The following is a 22,678-nucleotide window of genomic DNA, read 5'->3' on the forward strand; positions in this document are numbered from 1 at the left end:
CATGGCAGCTCGGAACACTCCAAACCGAACTCAAGGCACCTCGCTCGCCACTCCAACACTTCACTTCCAAAGCACCAGGCCAGCCAAACGTACCCGACACCAAGGACGTCCGTATCCAAGGGCGACGCACCTGACTGATTTGGGATCTGACGCCTGACAACCGCATTTCAAACGGCTTCCTGCCACCGCCACCTGCAACCGTCGTCACTAGCCGCAGAGACGGCTCCGACAAAAGGAACAGTGACGGTTTTGTCCGGCCAGAGGAAATGACACCCGGACTGGTAGGGGTTCAGAAGTAATCATGCCCGACCTGACAGAGGCCTAGAAGTGAGTGCGCGAGGTAGTTATAAAAGGCTTCTACCCCCCAGGAACGAGGTATGCTAACTTTCGCGCTATCTGGTTATTCTTGCCTTTGAAGGATTCTAACTTGAGCTTCGGAGCCCTTACGCCGGGTTCTCCCCGGAGCTTCTCTTCTCCTTCCGTTTCAGGTCCCTGTTACTCAGTTCAGAGGCAAGATCATCGACAGCTAAGACCGGCCAGATTGTGCATCATCACAACCCATCTCATTTATTTATTTGCTAGAACCGATTCTTATCAATGGTTGCTTTTTCTGTGATCTCCTCAAGATGTTTCAATGAGTCTAGGACCGGATGGAGAGCTCTAGTACCCTTCTCGGCCGTCGGCAAGAGGTGGCAAGATTACAGGAGCAAGAGAATTCCAGAACTACAACAAAAACATGCTAAAGCATCTATAGGAACACGCCTAGACGACCGGAAACCCCTTCTGGGGCCTCTCAGGACCCCATGACGTCCCCAACTATGACCAGTCACCCTTTGCCAACACCTTATTCAAGGAGAACGAAGGCTCCTGGGAGACCCCATACAACAACTTCTTCCTCACTTGGTACTCAATCCAGTAACGAGAAGCACATACTAGGACCTTCCTTTGACTAGGGGCTTTTGGGCTTTTGCAGTGTCACTCTAAGAACCTTTGAAGGTGGAGGCAGAAATGGCAGCATTAGGCAGAGGTGGGCGGAGGCGTTACTAGAGGTAGACGGAAGCAGTGGAGATAGGCAACAACGCTGATGAATGATATGTAAGAGAAAGATGATGAATAGTCTTTTTGCCCTTTTTTAATATTATTTTTAAATTTTATTAAATTATTATTTTTATTAATATTAGAGCCCAAAAGTTGCCTTACCGACTATAATCCTTTTTTTTTCCACAAAGATTTTAGGGTGAAACAGAATCGATTGCCTTACTATTAGGGTGAAACAAAATCGATTGCACCATTCCCTCATCAACCTGTCCGGTTTTGAAAACCATGAAACAAACGCCCATTACGAACATCTTTATATCAATTTAACATATACGTAATGTGGGCAGGATGGTAGGTAAGCAGGGAGAGGAGATCCCAGATCCAGGCAGTGAAAAGACAAAAAAGCCATCCATTGAGAGAATAAAAGGCCACAATATTTTAGGGTGTTTTTGTCTTTTATCACATTTGTTATTAAGATTGAGATGTGCCCAACAATTACTCCTCAAATCAAGATGAAAAATAGAAGTGGGAGACGGAGACTGGTTGGTAGCTATTGTTCTTCTTCTCTTCTGCGCTCTTTTCCGCTCCAACCTTTCCCTCTACGGTACGCGATAAAGAGTTACAAGTTTAGATTAGACTCAGCCGGGTCTCTTATCCATTATCTTCTGTAATCTGAATTTCTTTATATAACAATCGAATTTCCGGCATCGTTTTGTCAGATTCCGATCACAACGCAGTTTCTTGGACATTTCTTATTCGAATTCCAACTTTAGGTTTTTGTTTCTTACGTCTATTATAGAGAAATTGATAATAGATATAAGAGAAGAGCCCCTGTTTATATTTTAATTGGAGAATTCTCTTAGCTAAGATGGATTTATATTTGATCGGACGACACTAGTGACCTGTTTAATGAAATGGCGAGCGCCGGTGATGAAGACGCCGACGCGGTTCTCAGCGATGTTGAAGGGGACGATCCGGTTCCTTCCATCCTCGACAAACCGCCTCAAGAGGACATATCCGTTGAGAGATTTAGAGAGATTCTTGCGGAACTCGAGCGCGAGCGTAAAGCTAGAGAAGCTGCGGAGGTCTCGTTCAATCGCTTGAAGGTGCTCACTCATGAGGCAATAAAAAAGCGAGATGAGAGTGGCAGGCAGAGGGACGAAGCATTGCGTGAAAAGGAGAACGCTTTGAGATCGAATGAGAAGATATCAGGGGAATTAACGGAGGCTCTGAGGCTCAAGGATGAGCTTTTAAAGCAGAGAGATGACGCTGCGCGGCAACTTGATGAAGCGGTTAAAGCAAGGGACTCGTCAAGATCGGAGATCGAAGTTGCTGCTCAGTTGCTTGTCACTGGGATAGAGAAGATCTCTGGAAAGGTTAGTAATTTCAAAAATTTCTCCGGGACCGGGCTCCCGAGATCTCAGAAGTACACCGGATTGCCAACTGTTGCTTATGGCATTATCAAGAGAAGTAATGAAATTGTTGAAGAGCTTTTGAGGCAGCTTGACACGGCAATAAAGTCTAGGAATGATGCTCGTGAACAGATGGAACATCGAAATTATGAAATTGCAATTGAAGTTTCTCAACTTGAAGCAACAATTAGTGGTTTGAGGCAGGAGATTGCGAAGAAAACATCTGAAGTTGAGAACTTGGCCAAATCATTGGCTGAGAAAGACACAAAGATATTGGAAATGGATAAAGAGATGTCTGAAAGGATAAATGAATTGGAGAGAGAATCAACGGAGCTTAGGGAGATGGTTAAGGAATATGACTTTAAGTTGAGGAGCATGGAATCGAAAATGGACTCACAGAAGCCCTTACTGGCTGACCAATTGAATTATGTATCAAAAATTCATGACCAGATTTATGATGTTATTAAGATGGTTGATGCTAATAAATCAGATCAGTTGGACTTGTCAGAGTCCTTGTTCCTTCCGCAAGAAATGGACATGACTGAGAATTTACATGCTTCTCTGGCTGGCATGGAATCCATTTATGTGTTGACTAAAATAGCTGCAGAAAAGATAAGGGATGAAATGGATGAGAGGAGTCGTGAAGTGAAAGGTCTAAATGAGACTGTTGATGGGTTGGTGAAGGAGAAACAACATATTGGATCATTACTTAGAGGTGCTCTATCAAGAAGGATGATATCAGATCCATCATCCAAAATGACTGAGGTTCTACAAGTTGCAGAAAATGGTTTGAAAGAGGCAGGGGTGGACTTCAGATTTGGTAATCTCTTTGTGAATGGTGAGAAACCAGCTTCCCATGATAAACTAGGTTTTGTGGAGGTAGAGGACGATGAAGTCTATACTCTGGTAAGCTGTTACCATTGTCAGTGCTTAAACTATGTCTTACAAGTGGTGCCTACTCAGCTTTTAATTCCTTATGTTTTCTCCAATTTTGAAATTTGTTATTTGCATTGTATATAGGCTGGTGCTTTGGAGAATATAGTTAAGGAGTCTCAGCAGGAGATTATTGAGCTAAGGCATTCTGTGGATGAACTTAGGTACCTTGGATATTCTTTTGAAGTATATATTGCATGCAAATAATTAAAGATGACCATATAGGAAAGCGTTGTGATATTAGGAAGTGGAATCACATTCTCATTACTTGTTTTTGGAGTATGCAAGTGACACAATGTTTGTTGGTCTGTGGGTGAAGATGGGTTTTTGAAATCTGAGTATTGGTAGCAGCACTCATATGCTTGGTTGACTGAGCAAGATGGAAAATATATATATTTGTTTGCTGTTTGTTTAATGATACTAATATACCTCTCATTGTGATTAGTGCTTTGACATTAAAAATATTTTGTTTTGCATAATACTTTACTGGATTAAGGGCAGAGTCAAGTCTACTTAAATCACATATGGAGGTTCAAACCAAGGAGCTCAGTCAAAGAAAGCATCGCATAGAAGAACTGGAAGAAAAGGAGAGAGTTGCAAATGAAAGTGTAAGTTATTTGCCAGAAAACTGTACCTATTAACAGCATCTTCTAATATGGATAGCATGGTCCCTTTTTATGGAAAGAACTGCTCTTGTTGGTGGTAATGTCTTCTATTTAGATAAACAAGGGTCCATTATCTTTTAGCCTTTTCTTCCTCCTCCCCTTTCATTGGATCTCTCTTTCCACTGAATAGTTGAGACTCTTTTAATGGATATAGTGATGCTATCACTGCTTTTCTGTCCCATTCATCTACTGCTAAGACTAGTTAGATTGGCTTGGTTGTTTTAATTCAATCAAATCAAGTGCAAAAGATATCGCGTCATCATTAGATAATAGAGAGTTAGGTAGAATTGTAGTTGAGAGCAGTGTTTCCTTGGTACATGGCATAGGTGCTAGGTTTATTAGGCTTCAGAACATACAGCCTCTAGAAATCATGACATTAGGATGCGGTCATAAATAAGTATTTTCAAATAAATAAATAGTTGAACAAATAGAAAAACTATTCAAAGAAAACTCCAGAAATTTAAGTATGGCAATTTATTCGATATTTCTAATATATTGCACATTGTCTAGAACAGTTAAGTGCTACCATGAAACATCATCAGTGTTTTGGCATGCCAAGTGTTATTGGCCAGCATGGCTAGGTTCATTAGTTTGAGGTTTCTGGGATTTTTTTGCTAGGAATCAACTGAATTTCAAAGCCATTGGAACTCTGATTTTTCCAACCACTACTTCAATGTTGCCCATCTTGATTAATGAAAAAAGTAATCATAAAACAAGTTGGGGGGGCTAGGGCACGCCTGTCTGGGCATTACATGTTGTTGATCCTCCATCAGCCATAAAAAAATAATTAAAAATGTAACGACCAACATATTAAACCAAAAAATATGGGAAATGGAGGGTTTGTGAAACAGTGAAGGGAGGGATTAGAGAGTAAGAGAAATAAAACAACCTTGTAATCTGGTCACCAACTATTGTTGTTTCTAATTACCATTAGGTCTGAGAGCAAGAGAGGGGGCAGACATGAGTATTTCTAGGGGAAAATGGTGGTGGGTCCTTATCCTTGTTGGACTCAATGGTTCAATTTTTGGTTGTTAAAATCCCTTAGAAAGCAAAGGAAATAGGAGTGGCAGTGGTTGGAAGTGTAGGTGTAAAATCAATTGCTGAATGATTGAAATTCTAAGTGATTTTGGTCAATGCAGTTGCAGCCTCAATCTCTGTTGTCAAAGGTAGAAAGTTGTACGGTTGGAGGAGAGATGTATGGCTCAAATAAAGTGGAGAACAAACAAGAAAGGTGGAAGTAGTAACTAACCCCACTCAACTCAGCTTTAATTCCAATTATTGTGGGCTGGGCACACAAATCCTGTCCTGCCATTTTTCTCTATCAAGATCCATGTTTTCTTTCAAATTATGTTTTAAAATTATTTTCCCATTTTAGGCCACATTTTCTATGGTCTTCCCTCTCTTTTAGAACCTTTTATTTGCACCAATTTACTTCTTCTCAATGGTGCAGTCATTTGTTATCTATGTACGCGATCATACTATCTCAGTTGACTTTGCTTCATCTTGTCATTAATTGAAGCTACTCCTAGGTCTTGGAAGATGCATCCATTTATGAATCTATCCTTTGTAGTCTTGCCTCCCATCCATTTTAACATCCTCATCTGAGCTACACTCGTTTTTTCGTTTTTTTGAACATGTTCCTTCCTAATTGCCCAGTACTCTGACGACCCAAACTAGTAACTAAAATTAAAAAAAAAAGCTTTCATTAAGATGTTAGTTCTAAATTATGTTGCTTTCATTAGAAAAATGGAACTGTATTTTCCTTTTCAGATATTTCCCATGCATAAATATATATACATTAATGCATGCATGTATATGTTGATGCCTTTGTATTTATTTATGCACATACTTCTCTTCCCTTGTTTTAATTGGTCATTTCTAGGTTAACTTGAATAAGTTCCAAAGAAGGGTATTAAATGCTTATCTCTCTTCAATATATATTAAATTGATCCAGAAAGACTCACAATTGAGCATTGTACTATCATTCATTCATACTTGTGTTGAATGAACTTATTTTTTATCACAGATTGAAGGGCTTATGATGGACATTGCAGCTGCTGAAGAAGAGATTGCAAGATGGAAAATGGCAGCAGAGCAAGAAGCTGCAGCAGGCCGATCTATTGAACAAGAGTTTGTGCAACAGGTATGCTGGCAAAAGTATACCATGGATAGTATTAGAACCCCCTTAACTCAACAAAGCCTTATTCCCAACTTTTTGTGGTCGTATACATGAATCTAGTCTTGCCATTATACTCTATCAAGAGACATGTTGGTCTTGGTCCTACATCTTTTTTTTTTTCCTAAATTTGACATATGGTTATTTGATTATATAGAGCATTAATGTAATCAGGTATACACCTTATGCCATCAGGAAGCTTAGATGCATATGCAACATGCTACAGATGAGGTGGGGGCAATGAAAAGAATGTTAATGGAAGGGTTTTCACAAGTCCCATATAGCATGTTGCATGTGCAATGAACTGCTTGCTAGTGTTTCTTAAAAGATAATACATATCTTCCATGCACAATTGCTGAGTTGTGCCTTGAATTCTCCTTTATGGCCCGCTCCATGACCCAACCCTACATTTGTGGAGAAAAACCTGAAGGGAAAAATTCATTGAGGTCTGTGGAGGTGGTGTGGACCTGACCCATTTTCTGTTCATGGGTCTAACCTGAATATGTTATGTTGCTTAGGGTTTTCTCATATTTGTATCTCATTGTCTTTAGGAGTTAGGCATGAAGGAAGTGAGGATAAAAGCTTGAGTGTATTGGGTTTTAGGGTTTTCTGTGTGAGAGAGGTTGCTCAACCATTATATCCTCCATTTCAGTTTTCTATAGTGGATTTCTGCTCCTCCATTTCTGTGGATGTAGGCTATATGCTGAACCACGTAAATCTGTGTGTGCTCTGCTTTTTCTTTCTCTTTTCTTGCTTCTCAAATCTCTGTTTTACTTTGTTATTTTGTACCATACAAATCTGTATTCCTGGCTTTTGTGCAACAATAGTTTTTGCCCTTTTAGGTTAGGAGCATCTTTGCTGTATTGTTCAAGTATTATAATTTAGCATGGGGTCTTTTTTTTTTTTTGGTCACAAGCATGGGGTCTTAGCATTTAAAAACATAGAAGTAGTTTTCGAACTCTTAAAAGTGGAAGGAAATAATTTCACATAGTAACAAATGTTGTATTTGATTAGACAATAAAGTTACTAATGAATACTGTTCCAATAAATAATGGGATATTTTTAATTGTTTTGATCAGCGGAAAATATGTTTATTTATTAGATTCAATTAAAGAGTTAAATAATACAGCGTGATGATAGGAAAATCATCCCCAATTTTCAACCCCAATTACATAGTAGCCCAAAATAATTGCTGCCTCATACCTCCTTGTTTGGCAAGGGAATCAGCTAACCCATATGCACTTCTTCTAACCCATTTAAATTTAGCCTCTATATCCATACCAATCTGTCCCACTTCCCTTATCACATGTCTGAAAGCCCAGGGGGTATGTCTTTTGCAATTAGCCCATGAGATAACTACTTTTGAGTCCCCTTCCACCTCAACCCGTCTGAAACCCAGCTGCTTTGCTAACCAGAGACCTTGTTGTAGTGCCAACAGTAAAGCCTTCAATGAATTTCCTAGACCAGTTTGCCTTGAATATAAGGCTACAATCCTCCTTTTTGTATTTCTAATTACCCCTCCTATTCCTGCTAACCCTGGGTTTCCAATTGAGCTTCCATCAAAATTCAGCTTGTCTTTATTATTTTCCGGGGGTTTCCAATCCACCCTTACCCTATCATTTTCTCTCAATGATTGTGCTATTCCAGTCTAGGCTCTTTGGATGTCAGTGATGGAGAATATTTGGAAACTATCCAATGTCTTTACCCATAATTCCACCTTTAATTTTATGCAGTCTATCAATTCCTCTAGAGGCCTACTATTTTCAGAGAAGATTCTGTTATTCCTTTCTTCCCAAACCACCCAACAAATTGCTGCTTTAGTGGCTCTCCAGAGAAATTTCTTTCTTTTCTTTGATTGCCTCAAGAAGTTAGGATTAAACAATGCCACCACATCTTGAGGGGGTCTCACTTGCACCCAAAAAGAGAACAGAAAAACTCCCAAATTTGAAACACAAAGGAGCAAGAGATAAGTAAATGAGAAAGGATCTCACCACTTCACCTGCATAAGAAACACCAATGAGGAGAAAAGCAGGTATAAGTTCTTCTCTGCAGCATGTCACAAGTATTTACCTTACCAAGGAAAGTTTCCCAGTAGAAAACTTGAATTTTAGGTGGGATAGGCTTACTCCAAATTTCTTTCACTGGAAAGTCCACCCCTTGAGGGTTAGGCAAAACAAGGATTTTAAAGAAGGAAGAACAAGTAATAGACCATTTGGTGATACTAACCAAATTCTAGAATCCTCAAAGGAAGGGTCTAGGAACACTTGTCCTAAAATATCAGGTAAATGGACCAAGGAGGGGTGCTCATTATCCTTTAACCCTCTTTTGAAGCCTAAATCCCAATTTAAGCCAGTTGGGGAAGGTGATACCAATCTAGACACAGTTTCGTCCTTGAAAGTAGATAGAACAAAGAGGTCTGAAAATTGGTCTTTGAGCAGTCTCCCCTAACCACAAGTCTTCCTAGAACCGTACTTTATCACCCCTTCCCACATCAAACCTGATGAAATTAAGAAAGATAGGGGAGACTTCATGAATAGCTCTCTAAGGAGAAGCTGAAGAGGACTGGGAAGAAAGTTTAGCATCCTAGCCATTACCTTCCATTCCATGAATGCTTCCCTTACCTTGTGCCATAGCTTGTCTCTCTCAAAAGGGAATTTCCATAACCACTTACCTAGTAGAGCAGTATTTCTAGTGGTAATGCTTCCTAGCCCCGGGCCCCCTTTTTCCTTATGTTTGCTAACTTGTTCCCATTTTACCAAGTGATATTTCTTCTCCTCACCTAGTTCCTAGAGGAAGTCCCTCGTGTATTTCTCAAGTTGTCCTGTTATCCTAGTTGGGATATGGTAAGTGGAGAGAAAGTAAACGGGTGCCAATGCAGCTCTTATCAATGTGATTCTTCCACTACTTCCAAAATCCATCAGTTCTAGGGTTCCCTCCCAAAGGCAAGCCTAAGTAATAGGCTAGTTTCTAACCTCACGCCCTAATAATTCAGCAAACATAAGAAATTCCCTTTCTTCCAGGTTGATCTCTGCAATATTGACTTTACTTCAATTTATCCTCAATCTAGTTAGGCCTACAGAGTTATCAATCAAAATCTTCAAAATTTTCACCATTTCTAAAATAACATCCTCACAGAATAGAATTGTGTCGTCAGGAAATTGAAATGGAAGACCACCACTTGATTTCTAACAATTCTTCACCCCTTGAAAGGGCCTCATAGATCTGCTTTCACCACTATTTTACTTAGGACCTCTGCCACTAGGGTGAAAAGGAAGGGTGATAAGGGGTCTCCTTGCCTAGCCAGGAAGAAGTCTTTTGTCACACCATTGATAAGAATTAAGTAATGAACAGAGCTAGCACACCCTTTGATCCATAGTTTCCACTTTGCTTCAAACTCAAGCCTCTCTAGTAGTTCTATAAGAACTTTCCAATTCACTAGATCATAGGCTTTCTCTAGGTCCACTTTACACACCAAACACCTCTCTCCTCTCCTTATCTTTTCCATAATACATTCATTAGCCACTAGAATTTGATCTACAATTTGCCTACCTTCCACAAAAGCACCTTGAAAGGGTGATGCCACCAAAAGAGCCAGCACCTATGTACAACAGGAGACTGACTGTACATTGGGGAATTTATAAAAAGATACCTCTGATTAATTACAAAATAAAAAACCCATGTAAAAAAAGAGGCCTTTCTTCAAATGAGGAATTTGAGGCCAACCAAGACAACAACAACCCTTTTGACTTTCCCTGCCACCACTATTTCCTCACTTGCTTATCAAACATTTGATTGTTTTGTTTTTACCCCAGATTGCCCAACAACAAACAACTGCAGGACACACATCCCACATTACTTTGCTAGCCTTGCTCAACCCATTAAATTACCATGGCTCCAGGAATTGCACCACAGATTCGAAGAAACAAGTTTGGGCCTTCACTCATAGTGCAAAGAAAACAAACATGTTGGAAGAGGCACCGATTGGGTCTCCACTTTTGAAGGACACCACAAATGTTAATTTTCTCCTGAAATGCTTCTCAACAAAAAAACCACAAGCTTTGGGTAAGCACCAAACGAGGGGCAGACCAAAGAGCATAAAAGGAGGCATAGTATTACCTAGAAAGGTCCCTTTCAAAGATTCCATCAGGCTGATAGCAAGAGAAGTCTTTGATTCATAAAGACCTCTTCTAAAACCAAAATTCTAGTCAAACTCATGAGTAGGAGAAAGGGATCTCCGGTTTTGAGTTATAGCCCTTCAGGTCATTGTGCTCTAGGCTAATAAGAGAGATGTTCTTCTATTTATTTGACTATTTATTCATTTATCTTTTGTAGGAAGGGAGGCAAGTTAATGGTAAAACTAATCTAGAGCTTAAAATGATAATTTTGCTTTGGTGAACAAATTGGGACCTTGGCTTCCGTAGAGGGTTGAGGGATGAGGAATCCTTATCAGCTTCTGAGCTCTTATTGTTACTTGATTCTGTTTGCTTGGACCCACTCAATTCTGATAGGAGGATTTGGACTTTGACTCCGAAAGGGTCGTTTACTTGTGCGTCTTTTTTTAAATCCCTTTGCTCCATTTCCTCTCCTTGGGCTTTTTTTTTTTTTTTGATCAATAACACTTTCATTAATTCATCAATAGAAGATTTACAATAGGAAGACAAACACGCTTATCTTCCAAGAGAAACAAAGAACCTCAAGTAAAAGGAAAAAAAGAAAGAAAACACACTATAGTTACAACTTAGCCCAAAAAAGTGAATCCCTTTCTGCCCCTTGTTTAGCTAAACCGTCAGCTAGGGAATTAGCCGATCTTTTAACCCAATGTATCTTAACTTCCATCTCCCACACCAGCCACTTGAATTTCCTCCTCTCATTATTGTACTTCCATAAGCCATTGTGATCTTTAATCAGCCACCCTATCACCACCTTTGAATCCCCTTCAATTAAGAGTTTCCTGATGTTCAACTCCTTAGCTTTCTGGACTCCTTCCATAACTGCAAAGACCTCAGCTCTAAGGGAGTCACCCACTCCAATTGGGCCTGAGAACATGGCAGAAATGACCCCATTTTCATCCCTAAAAACACCCCCAATCCCCGATTGTCCCGGATTTCCCCTGCTACACCCATCAAAATTTAGTTTCACGAATCCACTAGGTGGAGGGGTCCAAGCCACACTCATTGCTGACTTAGTCTGTGTGCAACTTGCAATTTCACCCCACTTCCTCAACATGTCATCCACAGTGTAATCTATGAAAAGCTCCAAAGATTTCAGCCACTGTACTGCCCTAATATGAATGATAGCCCTTAGATCTGCTGCTCCTCTCTGAACTTTTGAGAATATCCTGGAGTTTCTTTCTTCCCAAAGTGTCCAGCATACTGCAGCCCTTAGTCCTCTCCACATTGTCCTTCCCCTTTTTATCTGCCACCTGAAAAGAGAAGGGGAAAAAAGGCCTTTTCAAGTCTGCTAGGGACAAAGGCCATTCCCAAATTGACCTCGCAAAATGGCAAGACACCAGTAGGTGAAAACCAGTCTCCTCATCCGCTTTACAAAGAACACACCACTGAGGTGACAAACAAGTATTGGGTCTCTTCTTTTGGAGTAGATCACCAGTGTTGATTCTTTCCAGATAGGCTTCCCAACAAAAACTACCAACCCTAGGAGGTATTGCTCTGCACCAAACCTCATCAACAGGAAAAGGAGGGAAGGTAGGACTGGTGGACTGACTTAAGACTTTGAAGAAAGAAGCACAAGAAAAAATGCCGTTGGGAGAAGGTGTCCAAATTCTAGAATCCGCCCTAGTGGGGTCTAAGACAACGTTATCAAGAATTGCAGTAAGGCTCAAAATATTGTCAAAGTCTGAGTCCCTCAAATCCCTTCTTAGACCCAAGTTCCACCCAATCCCAGAAGTGGAAGAGGACGGGGTGGTAAAAGACGATATTGGCTCATTTTTTAGATAAGAAAGAGCATACAAAGAAGGAAACTGATCCTTTAGAGGGGCATTCCCCACCCAGGTTTGTTCCCAGAATTTTATGGAGTTACCGGAATTCAAATCATACCTGATATTAGGGGAGAAAACTGGTAGCAGGTCATGAATGGCTTTCCAAGGAGAATTGCTTGTGGTCCTAGCTCTAATTCCAGCGTCCCATCCATTATGCTCCAGCCCATGAATGCTTGCCACTATTCTAGCCCATAGCTTCTCCTTCTCCAAGGGGAATCTCCACAACCACTTTCCCAACAGAGTCATATTCCTTCTCCTAATATTCCCAAGCCCCAAACCACCACAAGTCTTACTCCTACAAACTATCTCCCAACTCTATGATCCCTCTTTTCCTCTCCCGGTTCCCACAGGAAATCTCTCATTAACTTCTCCAATCTATTAGCAACCTTCACTGGGATTTTAAACACCGACAGGAAAAAGATAGGTAAATTAGCAAGCGTGGCCTTAATAAGAGTAATTCTCCTACCAAGAGAGAGGTAGTTCTTTTTCCATGACACCAGTCTTTTTTCAAACCTTTCCACCACCGGGTTCCAAAAGCTCTCTCTCATAGGATTATCACCTAAAGGCAACCCAAAGTAGTTCAAAGGCCACCCTGAGACTTCACACCCCAGCACTTCAGCACTCTCCTTGATCTCTCCCTCCTCCAAATTCACCCCCACAACATAGCTTTTCCCAAGGTTAACCTTCAAGTTGGATATTTGCTCAAATAGTTGTATCACCGACTTCAAATTCCTGATAAAGCTCACATTACCACCTTCACAAAACAGAATCGTGTCGTCAGCAAACTGCAAGTGAGTAAGAGGGGTTTCCACCCTCCCAACTCTCCAGCCTCTAATGAGCCCCCTAGAATCTGCTTTGTGAATCAGTTTCCCCAAAACCTCCGCAATTAGAATGAACAAGAAAGGAGAAAGGGGGTCTCCTTGTCTTTATACCCCTACTGGCTGGAAAGAAATCTACCACTGTCCCATTCACTAGCACTGAGTAATGACAATTCCGGACACAACCCATGATTCACTTACACCATCTATCCCCGAACCCAAATTTAGTCAAAACTTTCCTCAAAAATTCCCAGTTCACCAAGTCATAAGCCTTTTCCAAGTCCAACTTACAGACCACTCCCTTCTTCTTATCCCTCTTAAAGTTTTCCACACTCTCATTAGCAATTAAAATCTGATCAGTAATTTGTCTTCCATTCACAAAAGCTCCTTGGTAGTGCGCAATGATATCTGGCAAAACCTTCTTTAGCCTCAAAGACAACACTTTTGCAATGATCTTATACAGGCTATTAACCAAGCTAATTGGCCTAAAATCCTTCGGGTGGGAAGCATCTTTCTCTTTTGGAATTAAGGCTATAAATGTAGAGCTCACACTCGGATTGACAATTCCTCTCCTGAAAAACTCCTCAAACACCCGCAAAAGATCATCTTTCAAAATATCCCAACAGTCCTGATAAAAAGCCATTGTGAATCCATCCGGCCCTAGGGCTTTTGTTCTATCCATAGAGAATACAGCCTCCTTGATCTCTTCTAAACTAAGGCTTCTCTCCAACATTCTCCTGTTCTCCACCCCTACATCTGGCCAATCCAATCCTTCTACCCACACCCTTCTACACACAGGCCTTTTTAGAATAGATTTGAAGTGCTCCACACAAACCCCGACAATCTCCTCTTGATGTACTAGCTCAACTCCATCTACTACCAGTTTGGAAATCAGGTTCTTCCTTCTCTTGCCATCTGCTAGAGAGTGGAAAAACCTAGTGTTTTTGTCCCCCTCTTGCACCCATTTACACCGAGATTTTTGCCTCCAGCTAATTTCCTCCTTGTGCAGGCAGTCCTCTAACTGTCTTCTTAAATCTCTCCTGAGCTCATTGTCTTCCTCTCCAAGTTCTCCCCTTTCTTCTTTAGAGTCAAGGCTTTCAATCTTATCCAATAGATCTCCCTTTCTTTTTTTCTATCCTCCCAAACTCCACCAGATTCCACTCCTTGATTTTTGCTTTCAAATATTGAAGTTTCTTATGGAATTTCATCCCCTCCCATTCCACCAATGGGTTACACTCATACCACCACTCCCTCACTTTGTTAGTAAACCCTGGGTGGAGTAACCACATATTTTCAAATCTAAAGGGGGTAGGACCTCCACACCTTCTTTCCTCCTTACATAACACTATGGGCCAATGATCGGAGGTCACCCTTGGAAGAGCTCTAGAAGCCAAGGTTCCCCAATGATCTTCCCAATCCATAGAGAGCAGGAATCTATCCAGTTTAGAGCAAATGGATCTAGATTGGAGATTTGACCAAGTAAATGTCTTATGGGCTAGGGGGATCTCTTTAAGCTCAAAGTCATCAACAAAGCTATTAAACTTCCTCATGCTTTTTGTCACCCTTTGGTTAACCTTATTGGATTCCTCCGAGAATCTAATCACATTGAAGTCCCCACCCATGCACCAGGGCCCATCCCACAACCCTCTAACATCCACCAATTCCTCCCACAACTCCTTTCTCTTTCTGTAGTCATTCAGTCCATAAACATTTGTGAGAACCCACGTAAAATCACCCTCATGCTGCTTAAACTTCATGGAAACCGAGTACTTTCCGATCAACTCCTCCAGGCCTTCAACCACACCCCTCTTCCACATTGTTGCAATCCCCCCGGATGCACCCCAAGAGGGGGCAACCACCCAACTAATCCCCCTGGCTTTCCAAACACTCTATGCCCAATTGTTATTAAACTCCATTCTCTTAGACTCTTGCAACAACACAATGTCTCGGTTAAACCGTTTTATTACCTCTTTTATTGTCGCTCTCTTCCTTGCACTCCCAATTCCCCTCACATTCCAACTAAGAATCTTCATTCCACTTCTTATTTAAACCCCTTGCCACCTTCCACTACTTTCCCCCTTTCCTCCTATCTCTTTTTACCCTGAGAATCTTGTCTCCTACATCTCTCTTCAATCTCTCTACTTCACTCAATCTCCTCTTCTTTGTTCTGATCTCCTTCTTCCTCTTCTATAATCTTTCTTTCAACACATTCAAATCTTCCAACCTACAACCCAACTTCTCTACAAATTCTGCTAACAAGTCTTCTCTCACTGAGTCCTCCACCCCTACTTCACTTGGTCTAGGCCTATTCCCAAAAAAATAGTTGTTTTTTGTTGGGCAGTTTACTATGATAAAATCAATATGATGAATAACCTGCAGAAGAAAAGACCCTTCTTGTGTTTATCCCCTAACTAGTGTATTTTGTGCAAAGCGTAGAATGAGGACTGTTACCACTTATTGATTTCTTGTCCTTTTGCTGCAGCCATTTGGAATTGGGTATTTGATTTGTTTGAGTGCAGGTGGAACTTGCCAGCTGAGGTAAATTTGCTGTTTTCCCCATCTACCTTTGTGTGGACCACAAGAAAAGGGAGAATTATATTGAAGTGTATAAGATCAGCTCTCCTTTGGACTATTTGGGAAGAGAGAAATTCCAGAATTTTTCAGGAGAACGAAAGAAGCATTCTTGAGGTCAAAGAGTGTATTTTTACAAGGAATATTTTGTGGGTGAAATCCTTAAGCTCTTTGAAGATCATTCCTTTGAGGATTTAATGAGGAATTGGTTTGCAGTTGCCCTTACTTCCTCTAGGAAGCCTAGAGTTCAAGTAACTTGGACTCCGCCGATGGAGGGTTTTGTTAAGCTGAACTTTGACGGAAGTAGTAAGGGTAAACCAGGACCGTTTGGGATTGGTGGTGTACTAAGAGATGAGAACAACAACATCATTGTCTTTTTTTCAGGACTGGTGGGAATAGGAGACTCTGTGAGGGCTGAACTCTTAGCTGCGGCACAGGGGGTACAGATTGCTTATCAACTTGGAGTGCATAACTTAATAATTGAAGGAGATTCCAAGGTGGTAGTAGGATGGTTGGCTGACCCGGGTACTGCCACTTGGAACTTTAAGGATATTTTAAAAAAGGTCAAATGGCTATTGAGGGACATGACAGTTAGATTTCAGTGGTTGGGTAGATCGGCTAATGCCTTGGCTGATTATCTTGCTAAACAAAGGGCTACTTGGGTTTCCTTGTATTGGGTTTCTCTGTAATTTTCTTTATCCTTTGTTATGTTTTTTAACTAAAGGGTTGATGGTTTCCTCCATCTCCCCTCCTTAGAGGGGAGGTAGCTGATGAATCGCTTTTTGGTTAAGTATCGGTTTTTTGGCTAAGTACCTCGTCATTTGGTCTGCTTCCAAGTGGCCGATGACTCAAGCCGAAGTGAACTTTGGCTGCCGAGCTGAGTCAAGCTGGGCAGGCTAGATGGCGAGCTGACTAGGTGGCGAGCTACCTGTGAGGTGCTGGGCTGACCAGGTGGCGAGCTGCCTGTAAAGTTCTGAGCTGATCAGGTGGCAAGCTGCCTGTGAGGTGCCGAGTTGACCAAGTGGAAAGCTGCCTGTGAGGTGCCGAGTTGACCAAGTGGAAAGCTGCCTGTGAGGTGCCGAGCTGCCTATGAGGTTCCGAGTTGACCAAGTGGAAAGCTGCCTGTGAGGTGCCGAGCTGCCTATGAGGTGTTGGGCTGACTAGGTGCTGAGCTGCCTATCAGGTGCTGGGCTGACCAGGTGCCGAGCTGCCTGTGATGAGCTTCGTTGTCCTATAGAGACCTGCATGGAGCCAAATGTCAGAGGATCCGGGGTGACTAACCCGACGAGTTCGCTCCGATGCTTAAGTCAATACTCTCATAGTAAACTGCGAGCTAAAAATCACACAGTATGAGCGCTAGAATTTGCTTGCTTGCTTGCTCACTTGCCCCCTTGTCATTGGGGTTGGTGCCTTTATATAGGCCTTGCTCATGTACTGCCCCCGAGATCTCCGGGAGGTCGTGTCTAACTGGTCCGAGATTCCTAGAGGTAACCGCCATGCACGTTGACCACCCTCCAGATCGTTCGGCACGTTGGCCAACTTCAAAGGATCGTGGGAGTGTTTGGATATGCATGCCGAATTCGTCGGCGAGCACGTCTTGCAAGTCGCCAAGTCGGCACATGTGCCAGACCGCCAGGTTGCGCCTGTGCCAGGCCGCCAGGCTGGACACCATTAACTTGGCAAGTTGTTGCCTGAGTGGTTCCGGGTGTCACCTAGTTGTTTTGAGGTGCCATGTGTCACAATGTCATTAGAGGGCAAAATCCGCCCTCATCATTTGCCCCCCACTCCCGAGCTGAAAGTAACTTCGGCGAAGGGAGTAGATTTCTCCTTGTGGCCTGGAATGAATAATTCGATGAGCTCGTAAGCGTCGATTTAATTCCTTAGGCTCTGAGAGCGACTCGTAGTCCGCTCCTTGATTTTGCCCATGCCGAAGAGGCGACTGGGTCTTATGTGGTGAGGAGTTCTTCGCTAGTTCGGTATTTTGGTCCTTACACTCTGGGAGCGACTCGTAGTCCACTCTCCTTGATCTTGCCCATGCCGAAGAGGCGACTGGGTCTTATGCAGTGTTGTGGCCCTTAGGCTTTGGGAGCGACTCATAGTCCACTCCTGAACTTTGCCCATGCCGAAGAGGCGACTGGGTCTTAAGCAATATTGTGGCCCTTAGGCTTTGGGAGTGACTCATAGTCCACTCCTGAACTTTGCCCATGCCGAAGAGGCGACTGGGTCTTAAGTAGTATTGTGGCCCTTAGGCTTTGGGAGTGACTCATAGTCCACTCCTGAACTTTGCCCATACCGAAGAGGCGATTGGGTCTTAAGCAGTATTGTGGCCCTTAGGCTTTGTGAGCGACTCATAGTCCACTCTTGAACTTTGCCCATGCCGAAGAGGAGACTGGGTCTTAAGTAGTATTGTGGCCCTTAGGCTTTGGGAGCGACTCATAGTCCACTCCTGAACTTTGCTCATGCCGAAGAGGCGATTGGGTCTTAAGTGGTGCTGAGGTCTCTGCCAGTTCGGTACTTTAGTGCTATGGTTGCACTGCATCAGCCTCGTGACGCCGGTCACCCACTCCTACAAGAAGCTACTAGGAGCTCGACCTACGGGGGCAACATTACTGACTTTAGGTCGCCAGCTCGCACGGGAGCCTTGGAAGGCTCGACCAGCAAGGGCGTCCATGCAATCTGTTGGCCGCCAACTCCCGCGGAAGCCACGAAGAGCCCATCTTTGTAGAGGGGACCTCGCGAAGAGGACTGATGAGGCTTTATCCGAGTTGACATAAAGTTGGTAGAGTTGCTTAATTTGTTAGCTATCAACTTCCTGCATAGTCTTTGAGTTCATAAAAAATAGAAACTATAAAGCGAGAGCTTTAGTTTCTAAAAAGTGAGGACTTGGCTTTCTGGAAGAAGAGGATTTAGCCTTTTAGAGGATGAGAACTTGGCTTTTTGTAGCGTTTCCCACAGACGGAGCCAATTGATGAATCGATTTTTGGTTAAGTATCGATTTTTTGGCTAAGTACCTCGTCATTTGGTCTACTTCCAAGTGGCTGATGACTTAGGTCGAAGTGAACTTTGGCTGCCGAGCTGAGTCAAGCTGGGCAGGCTAGATGGCGAGCTGACCAGGTGGCAAGCTGCTTGTGAGGTGCTGGGCTGACCAGGTGGTGAGTTGCCTGTGAGGTGCCAAGATGCCTGTAAGGTTCCGAGCTGACCAGGTGGCAAGCTGCCTATGAGGTTCCGAGCTGACTAGGTGGCAAGTTGCCTGTGAGGTGTTGAGCTACCTATGAGGTTCCGAGCTGCCAAATGTCAGAGGACCCGGGGTGACTAACCCGACGAGGTCGTTCTGATTCTTAAGTCAACACTCTCATAGTAAATCGCGAGCTAAAAATCACACAGTTTGAGAGCTAGATTATGCTTACTTGCTTGCTTGCTCACTTGCCCCTTTGTCATTGGGGTTGGTGCCTTTATATAGGCCTTGCTCATGTACCGCCCCCGGAGGTCGTGTCTAACTGGTCCGAGATTCCTGGAGGTAACCGCCATGCACGTTGACCACCCTCCAGATCGTTCGGCACGTGGGCCAACTTCCAAGGATCGTGGGAGTGTTTGGATATGCATGTTGAATTCGTCAGCGAGCACGTCTTGCAAGTTGCCAGGTCGGCGCATGTGCCAGACCGCCAGGCTGGACACCATTAACTTGGCAAGTTGTTGCCTGAGTGGTTCCGGGTGTCACCTAGTTGTTCTGAGGTGCTATGTGTCACAATGTCATTGGAGGGCAAAATCCGCCCTCATCATTGCATCTCGTGCCTCTCCCTAAATTGTACTATCTTTGGGTATGAGTTAATAAGTCATACAATTCACTGATAAAAAAAAGCTACTTGTCGGGAAAACAGAACCATCAATGGGATGCAGTTAACATCTGAAAATTTGTATTTGGTTTGCATTTTCCATTGTATTTTAACCAAATAGTGCCCAAAACCCATTATTTCACTCTCCTTGGGAAGCAAAGAAGGATGTTGTTTTAACCAAATAGTGCCCAAAAATGAAAGCATCTTGCTTCCATTTTTCTTAATATTTTTATGATAAATCCATTTTAGATGATGCACTTGCATTGTCAAATGCAATGAAAAACCAAGGTTGAATCATGTCATTCTATGTGGCCTCTAAAGACTAACTACTATATGTCTATATACCCCAAGGAGAGAATAGTAAGTATTCAACTATTTCAGTTAGGAAATGGTCAAGAAGAATTTTCAAATGCTTTCTATTTTAAATCTATAATATGCGAATACTTCTTTATGCTTAAGACTCGTTACTACTTAGATACTTCTAGGATACAAATTGTATTGTTTATGACTTTATGTTGTGCAAAGGTTATTTTTTAACCCATGATATTTTATTGTTTCTCAACAAAGATATAGTATGATAAATATTCTTGTGAAGCCTCACTGTAAAAAGTTTTGAAAATATAGGAAGAATGTAAGGTATGTATTGATTTTTTTTTTAAAAAACAAAGATTATTTATGTGATCCCTGTACTGGTCATTTCTATATGCATATTAGAGAGCTTTGGCTTACAAACATCACAGTTATATTTGGAGGAAGGTAAGAAATAAGTACTTCTGTCCTGGATTTTGGGCAATGAATAATCATATCCTTGTTTTGGATATTATGGTACAGCTTTGAATTTACATATTTCTCCTTGGCTTTGTTTTATTGGTGTCAGGCAAAACAATAGATATTTCCATGCTTTTCCTAAAGCAACTTGTTTGATTTTTGCCAAGTACATTTATGATGGATGTCCCCCATGAGAAAACTGACTCTGCACCTGAGGGTATACTACCTGACAAGGAAGATTTAGAATCTCCTAAAATTTTCTTTGGTAAAATCTCCTTAAAATTAAGTTCATTCAATTTGAATGAGATGGAACTCCAAGTTTTTTTTTTTTTTTTGAGTTTGGTTCATCTGCAAAATCTTAGAAAACAAACTCTCCCATGAATGTGCAAAATTTACTGCAACTCGTCATTCTTATAGCCCAAGCCATCTTCTTGTAGCTCATATCCCATGGCACAAGTGCCCTGCCTCCATTTTCTTATTATTGGCTCTATAGTTTTGGTGCATTTGACTTGTATTAAAAAATTATCTGAACCAATGCCTTTACAAGTAGTTGCAAAATTTTCGAATATAGCAATTTGTATAATTTGAAGGTATTTGTGTAGCTGATCCCAAATAATTGGGATTAAGACTGAGTTAAGTTGTGCGATTTTTATAATTTCAGTGCACATACTTGCGTTGGCATTAATTGCAACTTGTGACTATTTTTGTTACCAACGAGAAAATGTTTTGAAACATAAGTACAAATATTACTATATATTTAATGCTTCTCTATAGTTCTTAATGCATAATCTGTTTGTCCCTTCCCAAAAAAATGATTTTGATTTGGATGTTGCAGTTGTCATCCCTCCGGCAGGAACTGGATGAGGCAAAGCAGGCCATGATCGAATCAGAGAAAAAGCTTAAATTCAAGGAAGAGACAGCTGCTGCGGCCATGGCAGCAAGAGATGCAGCTGAGAAATCTTTGAGGTTGGCAGACTTGAGAGCTTCAAGGCTGAGTGATAGGGTGGAGGAGCTTACTCACCAGCTTGAAGAGTCTGATACCCGGGAAGACTCAAGGAACAGAAACAGGCAGAGATATGCATGCTGGCCATGGCAATGGCTAGGGATTAACTTTGTTGGGTTCCAGCAGGCTGAGATGCAACAGCAGCAATCAAATGAAATGGAATTGTCAGAGCCACTTCTCTAAGTAGATAGTGGATGTAATTTCTTGTAATCTTCAGTCTTCACAAATGAAAAAATAGATCAAGTTTTGTTTTTTGTATAATTTTTCAAATCTTCATTCTTCATGTTCATATATACATTTAGTAGCAACCAGCAGAAGGTTAATTATATTTCTCATGTGTTCTGAGCACAGTAGCATCGTGCATATCTAACTCAACTAAGATTTGTCCAAACGATATGGGCTCGGTTACCTGAATTCCGTTCCAAATTTCAGTCTTTTCACTGCCATATCCATTGTTAAATTATGGGCTCCCAAATAATTTCTCACTACATTAACCCATGTCTTTTCTGGTTTTTCTTCAGCTCTTCTAATGTCTAAAACCCTTCAATTTTTAACACATCATTTCTTTTCTTTTTCTTTTCGGCATAGATCGTTTCTTTTCACTGGTGCTTAAATTGTCCTCTCTGCATGTAAATTGCAATTCTTGACTCGTGGCAATTTGCAGCTGAGGTTGAAGCAATAAAGAAGATTTATATTGTAAACCCAAATTAGTGCCTTTTGCAACGCCTGCAGCTTGCTCTGTATTGTGATGGTTCAATATCCAGCCCTTTGAAGTCAATGTTGTTATGTAAACCTCTTCGCTACAACTAGCCACAAAACTTAGCAACCGAGCCACCATCAGTTGGTGAAAAGAGAGATTTTCCAAAATCTTCGGAGAAGACAATGAAATTTATTGAGAAAAAGACAACTCAGTAGTCAGTGTGATACAAATAGTTCCAAGTTCTGGGTTTCTTCCATTTGTGGTGGTTTTTCAAAAATATCGGTGTCATGTTAAAGAAAATGTGGTTTTTCAATAGATGATAAAATGAGAAAATTGGGCAACAATAACATTTCCACTGTGATCTCTAATGACCAAACCAAAATCATCTTTTCAGAACTCTAAAAACTAGCATCTATATTCACTTTTAAACAACCTGGCAACGGAACTTGCCAAAAAGGGGAGACCTTCGAGCTTGAAACATCAGGGGCACGGGAAGAATGATGTTATTCTTGCAACGAAGTCATCTTCCTCTCCTTCAGCATCATACATTGGCCAAATACAAAGTCAAATATAGATCAGGGACTAAATTTTCAAACACAAACATATTCCTGACCTTCCAAATTACCCAAATAAGAAGCCCAAACAAGCATAATAGATCATCTTGTGCTACCAAACTAGACTACATTTGCATGATCGCAAGAGAATAATGCATGCATAATGGATTCATCTTCTCATTTACAAATAGGACATCTAGCCGATCGAGGGT

General features: G+C 41.6%; 1 protein-coding gene across 1 annotated transcript; it reads left to right on the top strand.

The window, feature by feature from the left end:
* Nucleotides 1-1,539: 1,539 nt before the first annotated feature.
* LOC104591532 (uncharacterized protein At3g49055-like) lies at nucleotides 1,540-21,540 on the top strand. Its single transcript, XM_010250394.3, has 5 exons — nucleotides 1,540-3,356; nucleotides 3,471-3,547; nucleotides 3,880-3,991; nucleotides 6,075-6,191; nucleotides 21,045-21,540. Exons 1-5 carry the CDS (start codon nucleotides 1,953-1,955, stop codon nucleotides 21,393-21,395), a joined length of 2,061 nt encoding a protein of 686 aa, XP_010248696.1. The 5' UTR covers nucleotides 1,540-1,952; the 3' UTR covers nucleotides 21,396-21,540.
* Nucleotides 21,541-22,678: the final 1,138 nt, after the last annotated feature.

This window comes from Nelumbo nucifera, chromosome 4 (genome assembly GCF_055504915.1).
Source record: "Nelumbo nucifera cultivar China Antique chromosome 4, China Antique-T2T, whole genome shotgun sequence".
Classification (NCBI taxonomy): domain Eukaryota; kingdom Viridiplantae; phylum Streptophyta; class Magnoliopsida; order Proteales; family Nelumbonaceae; genus Nelumbo; species Nelumbo nucifera.